Source organism: Drosophila navojoa, chromosome X (assembly GCF_054131105.1).
Source record: "Drosophila navojoa isolate 15081-1374.11 chromosome X, UAZ_NAV_1.0, whole genome shotgun sequence".
Classification (NCBI taxonomy): Eukaryota; Metazoa; Arthropoda; class Insecta; order Diptera; family Drosophilidae; genus Drosophila; species Drosophila navojoa.
Genome location: NC_142895.1, coordinates 13,705,072 through 13,719,829, shown reverse-complemented (window position 1 = coordinate 13,719,829; position 14,758 = coordinate 13,705,072). Strand labels below are relative to the sequence as shown.

Here is a 14,758-nt window from a genome sequence, read left to right as displayed (position 1 = left end):
AAGTTCAATTGAGTAATAACAGTGCCATTTCGAGTATAACATAGTGCCACTTTCACCACACTGCAAAATTAGTGCTGTAAGTGGCCGGCAGTTGACGACTGGTGTGACCGAGATAAACATATAACTATCGCAGAGCGAGACAAATATACGAAATAACGCTGTAAACTCAACACAACCGTGCCGTGCCGACGAACGGAAGAGCGTACAAAGCGTAATGTGAGAGAATTGAAAAAAATCATCAAGTATAGAGGCCAAAAGCAAACGCAGCAGTTAGGCAAATTTTAATATTTTTGATTAATAATTCAAAATATCGCATGCTGGCTGCATTAACGAGAAAGTGAATGCAAGCGGCACGAAAATTGCGGTAAGATAAACAGCCAAACTGAACAGCAAAAAGCCAAAAAATTCAAAGAAGCGACGACGACCGACCAGCCAACCAACACTTACATACATACATACATACTCCGACATATACGCACGCACACAAACATACACACACACACGCACGCATACTCCAGTGAAAAAGTGCAAGCCGCGAGCGCTTTTGAAGGCGTGAAACAGAGATCAGCTTGAAAGAAGTTGAATCAAATACAAAGAGGGCATGCAAATTTGATTGGAGTTATTGCTATGACCAGATGCTGATGTTTGCAAACACATTTCCGTGTTTTTAGGAAGGCAACATCGAACGGCGAACGGCAATTGCCGACGACTACTGCTGCGGCCGCGATAGAACTTATACACGCACACATATACACAAGTCCACACACAGACACACATAAACACAGTCAAATACAGTGAAGCACGCACACATACACGTATATATATAAATATATATATATATATATACATATATACACCCGCGCGTTCCGCAGTGTGGAGCAGGAGCTACAGGAAGGCGTGAGGCATAGAGCGGAGAGGAAGAGGCCCGGCAGCCAGGCATCGCAGTGCTGCCATTATCTGAAAGAGAAGCAGAGGGAACAGCGCGGGTCGACAAGTTGATGCCACTGCTGACTAGCGTTACCGTTGCTATCGTCGTCGTTGTCGTCTTTGGTCAGGAGGAGGAACTCTGCATCATATAAATATCAACAACAACAACAATAACAAGAGAAGCGTATTGGCGAAAACTTTGCATTGATGGTAATGCATGCTAGAAAACCGCAGCGTATGAACGATGGGTAAATTACAATTTTTAATAACATTCCACATATATCTAACCACGCATATGTATATGTATATACTATAGAAATCGTATATCAATAGTTATGTAGTTACTAAAACCTTAGTGAAACCAATTTGTGTACATTTGATACGTCGAAAAGCCCTAAAAACTTAAACGCTAACTTTTGTTTACATATACATATATGTACGCACGTTCCGTGCTGCTGCTTACACATACACATGCACACATACAGGCAAAAATTCACATGCTTATGTCCCCGCCCCGCGAATCGTGATAGTGAACACATCTACATAGACAAGAGTGTGGCTGTGTGTGATTGTGTCAATATGTATGAAACATATGTGATTTCTGCAAATGTTTTAGTGAAAGAAAAAAACATTAATTGATGTGTTTGTTGCATATTGTCGTCTTGTAATATTCGGTTTGCTTCATTCTGTTCCATTGCGTTGCTCTCGTTTAGCGTGCTTTGGCTCATTCTCTAAACGTTCGTTTTGTACGTTCGTTGTGTCTTTCGTGTGCCGTCTACGTCAAGTTATTCACCACACTTTATGCGCCTCTCGCTCGCACACTCTCAGTTGCTCAGCTGTATTGTACGCTCTCTGCCTCTCTGTCATCATCTCTTGTCATTTACCGCTGCAGCAAAAGAAAATCGGTCCAGCCTCAATTCTTTTTGATTGAACACGAGAGCTGTTAAGGACTTAACTTGCAGCACTAGAATTTCATTTTGCAATAATTTGTTTGATTTTCATTGATTGTTCACGCATTGCATGTTTATCTATTCGCTACGAACTAACAATTCAGTTAAATCGAATCATTGGAAAATCAAATCAAATTGAAATTCTTATTTTAATTTTATTTTGTGGGTAAATATCTGTCAAACGTCGTTTGGCCACACAATTAAAAGAAAAGAAGAAACATCACAAACGCATTATTTGCGAATCTTTTCCCCATTTTCATTAGAACTGCACCGGCTGCACGACAATTGCAAATAATCAGAATAACATTAATATGGATATGAATGGTATTTGGAAGGATTCAGAATCGGAGGTCGATTCTGGCCGCGGCTCAACTTGGGGCGAAACCCCTAATAACCTGACCAACGTTGGTGCCCAGCAAATGCCATCTGCTATCGAGAATGGTCCTGAAAATTTGCCTCTTGTGTGCAACAATATAACGTATGAGTTGGTGCCCAATGGCGAATATGATCAAATTGAAGACGAGTTGGAGAAGTGTAGTCTAACGATTGACTTGTCCCAGGATGATGGTGAGGAAGCCAACTTTAATCCGGATCTTCCTCCTTCCGAACCCGAAAGCCTTGATCAAGTTTCTGAGGAAGCTGAGATGGAATCTGAGGAATCTGAGGTGGAATCTAAGGATTCTGAGGTTGAATCTGAGAAATCTGAGGAAGCTAAGGAGGCTGAGGAAGCTGAGGAAGCTAAGGAAGCTGAGGAAGCTGAGGAGGCTGAGGAAGCTGAGGAGGCTGCGGAAGCTGAGGAGGCTGAACCGGCTTCGGCTGATATCGAGCCGCCCGCATCCCTTCAAGTGGCTCAGCCAACTTACACCATTGTATATACGCTTTGCAAAAGCGTCTATGATAACAACAATAAGTTGATATCGAGCAAAGTTGCCCATACCGAAGCATATTCATGCTATGATCTATCCAATGATGATAATAATGGGGTCGAGAATGGGGACAATGGTGGATCCGAATCTGTGCTCTCCGATGACAACTATAATGCTGTGAATGAAGACTATAATGTCATTGGGCATTATGATATCAATGCCGTATGTGATATCAATGACGAATATGATGTCAACGACTATTCTAATATGAATGGCTATGCTGATGTCAATGGCTATGCTGATGTTAATGGCTATGCTGATGTCAATGGCTATGCTAATGTCAATTACAATGCTACCGTCAATGGCGATTCTGATGCCAATTACTATGGTACTGCTGACGTTAATCTCAGTGACGTCGATGATGAATTATCTGGTAATGATATTGGCGACGATGATGCTGGTAATGAAATGGACGAGGATGATGGTAATGATATTGGCGAGGATGATGTGGATGATTTGGATGATGACGATGATTTCATGAACCCTTCTCCACTCAAACGCAGGCGTTTTGATTCATACCCATAATGTCATTAATTCTAACACTGCTTCACCAACTAACAAATTGTTAACACTACAACAAATAGAAGTAGAACAAATGCTAAACAAAACAAAAATTATCACCAAAGATATATTGAAACATGAAGTGATCTAATAAATAATTAGTTTCTAACATTACTTATTGCTTTTGTGTTGCGCATGTTATTCATATCTAGTCAATCATTTATTTTGCACTTTGCTTTGCACTATTAACATAGATTACCTAAACAAATATTCTCTACTAAATGTTAACTTGAGATATTTCTTCTGATTGTTTATTTTCGCATTTTACAGGTACTTTGAGAAGCATACCAGTCACACATCCTACCAGGTGAGCAAGGATTACCCATTGACGAGAGCCCAATACCAAATACCAAACAACAAAAAAAAAAAGCATAACCCGCCTCTACCACAACTCAGCCACACTAATACTTTCTAGTACTAATAATATATCCTTCGTTTGTTAGAGATTGTTAATCAACTCATAAGCTTTCCTTTTACCTTATCTTATCTGTTTCTGCTTTTCATTTGTATCGCCAAATCAGTTCCATTTGTACGATAGACGTATGCCAAGTCCATAGACTCATGATTGTCTCTCATAGATCCATACTAGAATCCTTTCTTTGTTACATTTATTTGATCTCTTTGGTTTCTATGCACCTGGGTGTGCTGTATTTACATGTATAGAGATGGTGTGTGTTGTGGGTGCTATCATAATCATACGACAAGCATATAGCCGATGTGTTCGCTCTATATATATATATGCATATGCTGTGCATATACATTTGTATATATACGTATCTATATCTGTCTGTATGTGGTACTGACGCTACTTTCATTTGTCACCCCCCCCTCTCCAATCCACACGGCATTTTGGGCACGCGGCATTGCAGCGAATCAAACGAACTGATCTAACCCAATGTACACACGTAATTAGAGTAACACTTGGGATAGATCTACATAGAAACCTAAAACACTGGAATCAACAATTTTAAATCGAGCAACAACAACAAAAACAACAATAATAATAATAATAATTGAAAACGTGCAATCTGTTTCGAATCCTACGAGAGATATCGTAAAAACGCATCGAAATATTTAATAAACAATTTGCCTAAATGGAAAACTAGCAGAATATCAAATCATTTTTTATTAAACATTTTACATAAATGCATAATTTTGATAAACGAACAACTTTAATGAACTTCAATTGCCAGACCAAAGAAGAACAACACCAAAGAAGCAATAGCAATAAACAATTAACTTAGTATTTATTTATATAATAACAACAAATACAAGAAACAACAACAACAACACTGCGCATATTCAAAAGTAGCCTTAAAAATTAAATTGAACATAAAACTCGCATATGACTAACAACAACAACAACAACAACACAAACGTGCCTAAGCCATAAACAACACTAACAATTGGATATATATAAGCATAACGAGAGAGAGAGAGAGAGGAGAGAAGCATTGAGCAGAAGAAAGCAAGGAAGGAAGGAAGCAAGGAAAACTTTGGAAAACTCCCAAACTGCAGTGCTTCAGCAACATTTTGAAGGTGTTGCTGCACTCGACAACAACAACAACAACAACAACAGCAGCAGCAATATCAAGAGTAACAACAATAATATTGGTGACAACAACCATAACGACGGCGACAACGACGCGACGTCAGTTGAGGAAGACGCGGCCGCGCGGCAGGAGGAGCACAACGCCAACGCCAACGCCATCTATGACGAGCGGCAGCAGCGGCGGTAGCAGCAGCAACAGCAGCAGAAGCAACATGGCCGTTGATTTGTCCATGCTGACAAATAGCACCAGCAGTAGCAGCACTAACAACAACAACAACAACAACAACAGCAACAGCATCAACAATAACAACAACAACAACAACAACAACAGTCACAACAGCAATAAAATTGCAGCACATGCAGCAGCCGCAGCCGCAGCAGCAGCCGCAGCAGCAGCAGTCGCCACAGCCTCAGCGGCTGCGATTGGAGTCTGTCGCGTTGATGTAAGTAATTAAAGCAAACAACAATCAAACAAACAACAAATCAATGGAAAATTGCATTCGCAAGTGGCAAAAAGCAAAATGAACTGAATAATTGTGAAAGAAAAACAAAAGAAGCTGACGAAAACGAATCCAATGCAAATAGAAAAAAAAAAAAAACTAAACAAAAACAAACAATAAACACGGCACACGCACACACACATACACATACACACACACACACCAAAGAGAACAACAACAACAAACCAATTGCAACGCGCATATAAAAGCTGAAAAGAAAAACCAAATTCACTTTACGTTTTGATTGTTTAAGTGTTTTATGTTCGTTTTGTGTTCGTTACGTGTCGCCCACAAATATCTGTCCTTGCTGCAAACGCTCACACACACACACACACACGCAGATAACAAATTCAAAATTTTCCAAATTCTTCAAATGATCAACAAATTTCTGGAACTGCACAGCCTTAAGAACCAACCAAGAGGAACTAGCAACAAGCAACATCATCATCATCATCATCATCATTATTAGCAGCATCTGTAAATGAAGTGCATCAACTATATGAATTGGCAACAAATATTTGATTTAGAGAGCTAAATACCATATCATAGTAGCGAAATTACTTTTCGTTTATTTAAGTAGCTTTCGTTGTTTGTTTATTTTTGATTTCGTTTTGTTTTCACTAACATCATATCAATCTCTCGAAACGCTCCCTCTCGCTGTCTCGGTTTACCCTATTCGCCCACCCACCCCCCACTCTATCCGCTTTTTGTTTTGCCTAACCCATTCTCTCGAACATTGGCAATGACAATAACAATGATAATAATAATAATCAATAACAAGCAGCTGTAACAATAAACACAATAACAGCAGCAACAACAACAACATCAACAACTACTACTACTACTACTACAGCAACATCCATATCAATATCAATAACAATAACAACAATTAACAACCTGAATCCGAATACAGTGAATTGCGTGTATTCTTTCTACTATTAATGCAAATCCTAAATATTCCAACATCTTACTCGACAGAGCTCAAAGTACAGCAGTTCAAAGCGCGACTATGAACGCGATCGTTCCTCCAATTATCGCGATCGTGACATTTCACCTGGTGGCGGTGGTGCTGGCGGTGGCGGAGGAGGCGGCGGTGGTGGCGGCGGCGGCGGAGGAGGTGGCGGCGGTCCATTGAATAATGGCAACAGCTATCGTTCACAATCACCGGACATAGATTCACCATCATCGCGCTCGCATGATCTGCGCGAACGCAGCGATCACCGGAGTGGCGGCGGCGGCGGCGGCGGAGGTGGCAGCAACGATCGCTACAGTTATATACAAAAGATGCGCGATCGGGATCGCGATCTCTACAAAAAGGATAAATATTCCGGTAGCTATGCAAATGCACAAATATTGACCCAAATATTTCAATCCAATTCTCATACAATTATTCCAAACCATTGCAGATAAACGTGATCGGCGCGGCAATGATCGCGACTCGGAGTCATCGTATCGCACGAATCATGACAGGGATCGTCGTGGCGGTGTGGCAAAGTTATGCTCGTCGCGCGAAAACGATAAGCGCTCCGGTTCCGATGATCGGGATCGTGAGCGTGATCGCGATCTGCGCGACAAGCGTGACAGAGGCGCCGATCGTGATCGGGATATGTACAAGAAGGACAAATACGCAGGTATGCAGTCGAAGCATTCACAAAAGATCGACAAAGGGTATATTAATTACGCTCTTGCTACTCCATCAGACAAACGGGAGCGCAGCGATCGTGGCGAACGTGTGGCGCGCTATGGCGACTGGAGCGAGCATGTGAGCTCGTCCGGTAAGTATTCGAATGGATCTAAAACCATGTTGTCTATCATTATTAATTCAATTCCTTATTTGCAGGTAAAATGTATTACTATAACTGCAAAACTGAAGTCTCCCAGTGGGAGAAGCCTAAGGAATGGGTAGATAGAGAAAGGTAATCATCCACAGCAAATCTGTTGGCTGCGACACCTTGACAAAGAACAATATTTATGAATGATCTGCAGATAGAGCAAATACGTTGCTCAGTGCGTGATGAACGTAAAGTTAATGCTCGAATATATATAGAAATTCAAATCATATCTAATCTAGTCTCAGAGCATAGAAAATCTCAGACTTATCTTATGATATATATGCTATGTATAGCACTCATTTATCTTGTGATTAGTCAAGGATCGAGTCCATAAAAGCGAGTAAATCATTTATAATGCTTATATATTTGATTCGTTTTAGAAATTTGCCGCGTGATCAACATCGTGAGAAGGATTACCGCGATAAGGATCGGGATCGAGATCGCGATGATCGATTCTCAAGATCGAGTAAGTCGCTTTCAGTCTGCATCCACAACTGTGGTTAACACAACAATTGACACATATTCCTATTCCTTCATTCGCAGCATACAAACATTCCAATTCATCGCGCGACAATTCACGACTGAGATGGAATTACGAAAATGATGGCGGGCCGCCCAGCCATCGAAGACGATTGGATGGTGAGTGGCAATGGATGATTGCAGTCGAGTTCTTTGATTGTTCCTTAATATATGTTTGTTTGATTTGCGTGCAGGTCGACATAACGATAATGCTGATATGGACATTAGTGGCGACTCGACGCCCACCTCGGAGGCCAGTTATTCGTTAAGCGGCACACCCACCACGCATGGCGGCAGCGTGGGCGGCGGCATGCAGTCTAGTGAACAGTCGTCTCTGATGCCGCAGGGCGCATTGGCGGGTGGATTGTGTAATGCACTGCCTCGACTGGCCTCCCATCCAAATACCGGCGCAGTGGTCACGCCCATTGGTGCGCATTATGGTGCCATCGGTGTGGGCGGCACTGGCGGCGGCGGCGGAGGTGGCGGTAGCGGCGGTCCAGTTAGCGGCGCCACAATGTTGCCCACCAGCGGATTGGCCTCGGTGCCGTCCAACATTGCCAACAGCAGCAACAGCAGCCTTAGAAACTCAGTTGTCGGCCACATTGGCTCAACGTCCAGCGTAAGTTTTGAGCAACGAATTGCATACAAAATTGAATATCCTTTGCTAATTGTGTGTGTGTGTGTTTCCCTTCAATAGACGACAGTGCCGACGCTGGCGAATCAGGATCATCATCTGAATTCGAATGCGCCCGGACCGCCTGGCAAGCTGATGGGCGCTAGTGTCAAGGATCAGACAGCATTGTCGCATCGACAAAAGTTACATTTAGTCCTGAGCGGCATGGATGTGCCCCATCATCATATGATGGGCAGCAGCGCCAGCGGCGTGGGCCCAACGGGCGCCGGCAGTGGCTCATCCGTGGATGTCGTGAACCATGCCTACAATTCGGTTAACAATGTGACTGCTGGTAGCTTAAGCAGCTTAGGCAGCTTAAGGTGAGTACCGCAAAGGCAATTGATAATCGCCAGCTAACTAATCAATCGATACCCTCTGATCCGTGTCACAGGGACAGCAGCCAACTCAACTCACCGCTGTGCATACCGCATGCCCATCATAGTCTGTCGCCATCGCTGAGCTATACAAAGAGTCCCATACCAACGATCGTGAGTCACACGAATAATGTGAGCGCAAGCAATGCCTACACCTGCAATGCACCGTTTGGCCTCAAGGCGGTCGATGGGCTTGCCGTTGGCGTGGGCGTGGTGTCCTCCTCACCGGCGTCAAATGCGATCGGCAATAGCAATGCGATTGCCGGCAGCAACAGCAGCAGCAGCAGCTGCAACGTACCCGGCATGGGCACTGTCAGCGGCATCAGCGTCATCACCTCCATGGGCAGCAACAGTTTGTGCGGCAGTGCATCAGCGCTTGGCGAGGGGCCGCCAACGCCAACACAAGAATTAGATTTAAGTGGCTCAGCTTTAGAACAACACCAACATCAACATCAACAGGTGGCTGCTGCCGCAGCCGCCGCCGCAGCAGCCATGGCTGCGGTGCAAGCAACGCAACAGGCGGCGCAACAGGCCCAACAACAGCGCAAACGTAAGCACGTGGATGCATATCAAAATGATCAATCCTTGTAACCCATATCATACATATCATTCCTCTCGTACAATATAGTTGATGGCGCCGGTTCAGCTACGCTAAGCACTCTCCAGAGCTGTGTGGCCTCGGTGCAGGCGGCAAATCTGCGCGGCCCGGAAATTTCACCCAAGCTAGCAAAATACTTTCGCGCTGATTTAATTGCGCACGTGACCAACTGGCAGGCGGAGATTTTGGAGCGTCAGGTAAGATGTAATCGAGAGTAGTTGCCATAGGAGAAATCCTTTAGGTTTGCATTGAAGGACAAATCTTAGGCCGAGCATTCCTCAGGCTCCAATAGCCGAGTTGAATTTCGGCTTGAGATGTCGTTAGTATATGTATAAATCTTTGAATGTGATATATATATATTTATATTGCAGGCGCAAAAGTGCTGCGAGGACACGCATCTATTTGGGGACATCAACTGCACACGGATATGCGCCGAGTTGAAGTGTGCGCGGAGTTTAGTGCGTAGCACGGAGATCAATGCGACGCTGCAAGAACAAAAGTGAGTATATCTAATTATGGCACACATACATATATACATACATATAGATTGTTGCTAATTGGGTTTTATTTTTTTTTATATAGAATTATGTATCTGCGCCAGCAAATTCGCCGTATTGAAGAGTCGAAGACTCAGAACGCGTTCATGTCGGACGATACTTAGGATCAGGAGCAATTTAGGCTGCGCGTGCATCGTAAGCTGTCTGTCAGGCTCAAAAAGAGCTCCCTTTGGCGCAGCTGATGATGATGAAAGCAATGCCCACCACCATCCCATAAATCCATGCAGATGAGCTGATGCTAAATCAACAACTCCTCTGTTTGCTCATTCCAATACAGATTCCGGCTGATAAATCTGATCTTGAGCTGGGCAGAGCTGGGCAAAAAAAAAAAATAATAATAATAACAAACAAAATCATAAACAAAACAATACAAAAACAAAAACAAAACAAAAAAAAAAAAAACAAAAAAAAAACACGTGCATCCTATTTTGTTGGCCGCAAGCATTCTCGTTGGCCGTGTTGAGCCCTGCGCTGGTGGCAGGCAACAGGTGCCAGCACACCCGAGGAACATCAGCATCCAAATTGTAGCAACGGCAGCGTCGACAGCAACATGGAAAAAACAAAGCAAAACAAAACAAATAAACAAACAAACAAGTAACATGATGAAGAGAAAAACACAAGATACTAAAACATAATTTATAATTAGAAACGCGTAATTAATAACTTAAATAAGCATGAAGCGCAGCGGAAGTGTTGAGCTTATGATGCCGTTAACCAAACACCAACAAACAACAAACAAAATTCAATAGCAATCGAAGCAACAACATAGCAAAACTAATTACACCAACAAAAGAAACAGAAAAGAAACACAAACAACAAGCAAAACAAAAAACAACCAGAGACTATAGACAGCAACAAATAAGAGAACATAAATATGAAACAAATTCAAGAAGCAATAAGAAAGAAGCCTCCTCGTATCGAATCGAAGAAATAAAAAACACCAACAGCAAACAGTAAACAACATAGAAAATACAACAAAAGAAAACAAGCATAAGTAAATAAAAAGAAAACAAACAAACAAACAAAATGCAAGTCAACCTAGTATACTCAACTGCAATAAAATGCTAATTTAACTAATATACAAATTACATATATTATATATATATGTATATATAAATATATGTCTATGCATATACATATATATATATATATATATATTTATTATATATACATATATATATAGCTATATATAGTGTATATGAAAAGTGTATATTTACAAACAACACAACAACAAAAGTGCGTGTGGCCAGACTCGTTAAAGTCCCGTTTTCCATGTGACAGACATAAACAAAACGTTTCGCAATGGATCTGAGAGAGAGAGAAGACGGAAGGCATGCAGATAGAGCGAGAGAGTGAGAGGACCACACGCTTAGCCTTCATAGTAGCCGCATATAAATTCGTTAGGGGTATTCACTTTCGACAGTTTCCAAAAAGTATTTTTGTGTGCGCCAAAATTTGTTTAACTTTGAAGCTGTCTTTTTGTTAAATACTAAAAATGAAAAAAAAAAAAGAAAAAAAATAATGAACAAAAATCAAGAATTTTGTAACTGCTTTTTGATAGCAACATTTTGCATATGTGTGTGTGTTTATGTAAGACAAAACTGAAATTTCGTGTATTTTAATTTCTTAAATATTTTGTTAAATATTTTAATGGATTTGGTAATATTCTTATTTTGCATCAAATTTGTGTGCTCCAAAGGATTCGAGTTGTACTCTTATAATATAAATACATACATATATACACAACGCACACACACACACACACACACACACACATACATACATACATACACATACAGAGACACACACTGCATCTTGAGAGCGCCTGGCCGCAAGGGCTTCATTTCTAGCTTCTTAGTTCATGTGCGAAAATGTATTTATTTTGTTTTTGAAATTGAATTTGCAAACAGTTGTTTTTTTTTCAATGCATTAATTTTACAACTATTTTTTTTCTTAAATTTAACTATAAATTAGTATATATATGTATAAATATATATATATATATATATATATATATATATATATATATTAAAACCAACATATATATAAATATGTATATGAGTGTAATTTGTCTTATTTAAAAAAAGGTAAAAGAAATGGATTTTGAGTTTTTTTTTTATCGAAACTTGTTTTAAAGTAAAAAAGGAATTCGAAAACAGAAAAACAAAAACAAAACCTAGAGAAAACAAAACAAAGCAAGTTTAATAATATAAATAAATATAAATAATAATAATAACTACTGTAGATATACATATAATTAAATACAATGGTATATATATATATAAATATATTTAAATACAAAAAGAAGGTAAAATAAAAAATTTATATTACTTAGCTAAGCGTCGAAACCGAAAAATATAAAAACTTTTATGATTAAAATTGAATTTTCTTGTTATTGGGAAGTGGCATTGGAGATTGAAATAAAAATGAAAAGTATGTTAAGGGAATATTGGCAAGAGGTATAGCAAAAATTTGAATAAATAGAAAGTAGGGTGCAGCTAATATGTATACTGAATAATTGAATACGTATATACATATATAACGTATCGCCAGTTTAACATCATACTGTAAAGCTAGCAGTAAGAGTTTTAACAGCAAAGTCTTCTGTTGTTATAGCAGTGCTGGTGTGAGGCGGCGGAGAGCTTGCACAGAGTTGCCGTGGCAGTATTATCCGAGTGAGTTTGCGTGTTGGTAAACTCCTTTATACTCAGGCTGTTACTCTGTTAGAGTGAGACACAGCTGTTGCTGACTGAGTGAGTGTGAGATGGCTATAGAGGTTGGCGTGAAGCAACTAGAGATGGCCAGCTATTTTATTTAAGTAGGGTACGCTGTATATGTACATATATATACACTATAAAATAAAACAATTAGAATAAAAGCTTGCCATTTTGACGACATTTAAACACACAGGCATGTGTGTGTATATACTCCAATTGGAGTATATTATGCTTCTTTATTTATGTTTAAATGTCCATGTACATATATACATAGGATTCAGCAACCCGCGCCCCGATTAGCAGTAGCATAATTGATTTAAATATAGCGGTCATTCACTCGTCTCAGAACGACTCAACGCATTTGCCTTGTTAAGCCGGCGTAGCACGAGTAGAATTCCAATTAGAATAACCGTTGCCAGAGCGCAGCTGTGTGTGCAACGACTAGCACACATATGGATACACATACATATGGACGTATTTACTCCACCAACGTTTATTCTAATTAGATTATGTGTAAACATCATATATACATACCTTATATATGTATGTATGTATAGCACACATTTTGCTGAGCTGTAAACATAATTAAGCTTAATATTGTTGATATACTCGTATACATGTATGCATGCACATATGTATATATATGTTATATCCATTTATACACATTTCTTAATTTACATTGGAGTCCATAAGAATCGCACTATGGATATCTTAGGCATATGTCGGTTAATAGCAAATTTAAGTCTATAGTATAAGAGGAACTACGAAACTTTACAAACTATACAGTATTGCATGGAATAAATTTTATAATTTCAACTTGTGTGTCTCGTCTGGTCGATGTGCTTGCTTGAATTGTCTTATTCAGGTTAGTTGGCTAACGAATCTAATCATATTTAAGGTTAATAGCTTCAACAGTTCAAAGAGTTTTATACATGTGTGTGTGTGTGTGTGTGTGTGTGTCTGTATGTGTGTCAGTGTGTGTTCATTAAGGGTATTAATTACTAAGGAATTGTCGCCATGGCTGTGCGCATAAAAGTATGCAGCGGCATTTGAAAGCAGACGTTGGCTTTTATAATTCTAATTAGCTTTTCTCGTCCAATCAGAAGAACAACAGCCTCAGTCGCAGCTGCAGCAGCAGCAGCAGCAGCAGCAGCAGCATCTAAGCTCTTTGCCTCATTCAAAGTGAAAGTTAGCTTTACAATCCGAAAGCTTTTCAAATATGCCGGTAAACCAAAGAGAAATAAACAAAGAGAGAGAGCGGGGGAAACAGAGAGAGAGAGAGAGAGAGCGTGGCAAATGCCGCTTGAGCTTTTGCTGCAAAGTAACGGCATTTAACCCAGCAAACAAATTCGCAGCGCAGCGAATTCAAATGAATCGCAAACGAATGGAGCCTCGTGCGAATGAACACCCGAGGACGAGCAGAAGCACGAAGCAGAGAAAGCCGACGCTATGTTTACGCCACACACAGTGGCTATGCACCGTTACGCCCCCTCCTATGCTAGCTGCGCATTTGGCATCTGCGGGCTGTCAGAGGACAGCGCGAATGCCAACAAGTAGCAGTTCAGCATCGACAACGCCAGCGTTCGCTTGCGTCTAGCTGAGGCCAGCGCACCAATCCCCAAATAAAAATAAAATACAAATCAAATCAAATATTGCAAAATAAAAACAAATTTGACGTAAATGTGAAACGCGAAAGTTCAAGAGAACAATTCTTGAAACTCTATCGAAAATAATACAAAAACATTTCGCGCAGTGTACTATCATAATTATTTTCAATTTGTTTTCAGTGTAAGGCCAAAGGCTTTGAGTAATATAAACATAAAAAAAAGAAACAGTAAAGAGCGGTAAGTGGTTCCTAGCGGCAACTGAAAGAATAATTGAAGCACATAAAGCCCTCTGGTTCTGGTTCTTAGACGAGGTAAGACCAGCTTCTTTTCATATATATGTATATATTTTTTTAAGTTCATTACTTTGTGGATTCAAATGTGAAGAGAAAACCATAATAAGACTCGCTTAATGGAATTTGTTTTCCAATTAGTAAATTAAAGTTCAAATTGTTCAAATTTGAACGA

General features: G+C 40.3%; 3 protein-coding genes across 4 annotated transcripts in view; all 3 read left to right on the top strand.

Annotated features, from left to right (window-relative positions):
* The first annotated feature begins 89 nt into the window (after positions 1-89).
* On the top strand, positions 90-10,304 carry wcy (WW domain-containing adapter protein with coiled-coil wacky). 2 transcript variants are annotated; one of them, XM_018109976.3, is made up of 14 exons: positions 90-1,175; positions 3,635-3,671; positions 6,395-6,746; positions 6,823-7,047; positions 7,117-7,191; positions 7,257-7,332; positions 7,629-7,714; positions 7,792-7,887; positions 7,962-8,386; positions 8,465-8,760; positions 8,832-9,364; positions 9,443-9,609; positions 9,784-9,911; positions 9,995-10,304. In XM_018109976.3, the coding sequence occupies exons 1-14, from the start codon at positions 1,135-1,137 to the stop codon at positions 10,071-10,073; spliced, it is 2,616 nt and encodes an 871-aa protein (XP_017965465.1). In that variant the 5' UTR covers positions 90-1,134; the 3' UTR covers positions 10,074-10,304. The 2 variants fall into 2 exon arrangements, with proteins under 2 accessions (XP_017965465.1, XP_089120173.1); XM_089264047.1 differs by lacking the exons at positions 90-1,175; positions 3,635-3,671 and adding an exon at positions 4,886-5,359.
* LOC149090623 (uncharacterized) lies at positions 1,254-3,548 on the top strand. Its single transcript, XM_089264055.1, has 3 exons — positions 1,254-2,043; positions 2,141-2,503; positions 2,657-3,548. Exons 2-3 carry the CDS (start codon positions 2,189-2,191, stop codon positions 3,326-3,328), a joined length of 987 nt encoding a protein of 328 aa, XP_089120181.1. The 5' UTR covers positions 1,254-2,043; positions 2,141-2,188; the 3' UTR covers positions 3,329-3,548.
* Positions 10,305-14,593: 4,289 nt separating the features above from the next.
* LOC115565476 (inactive dipeptidyl peptidase 10) overlaps positions 14,594-14,758 on the top strand; it is a 181,940-nt gene continuing 181,775 nt past the window's right edge. The window contains exon 1 of the mRNA XM_089264046.1: positions 14,594-14,604. The gene's annotated coding sequence lies outside the window, so the exon portion shown is untranslated. The remainder of the gene's footprint in view (positions 14,605-14,758) is intronic.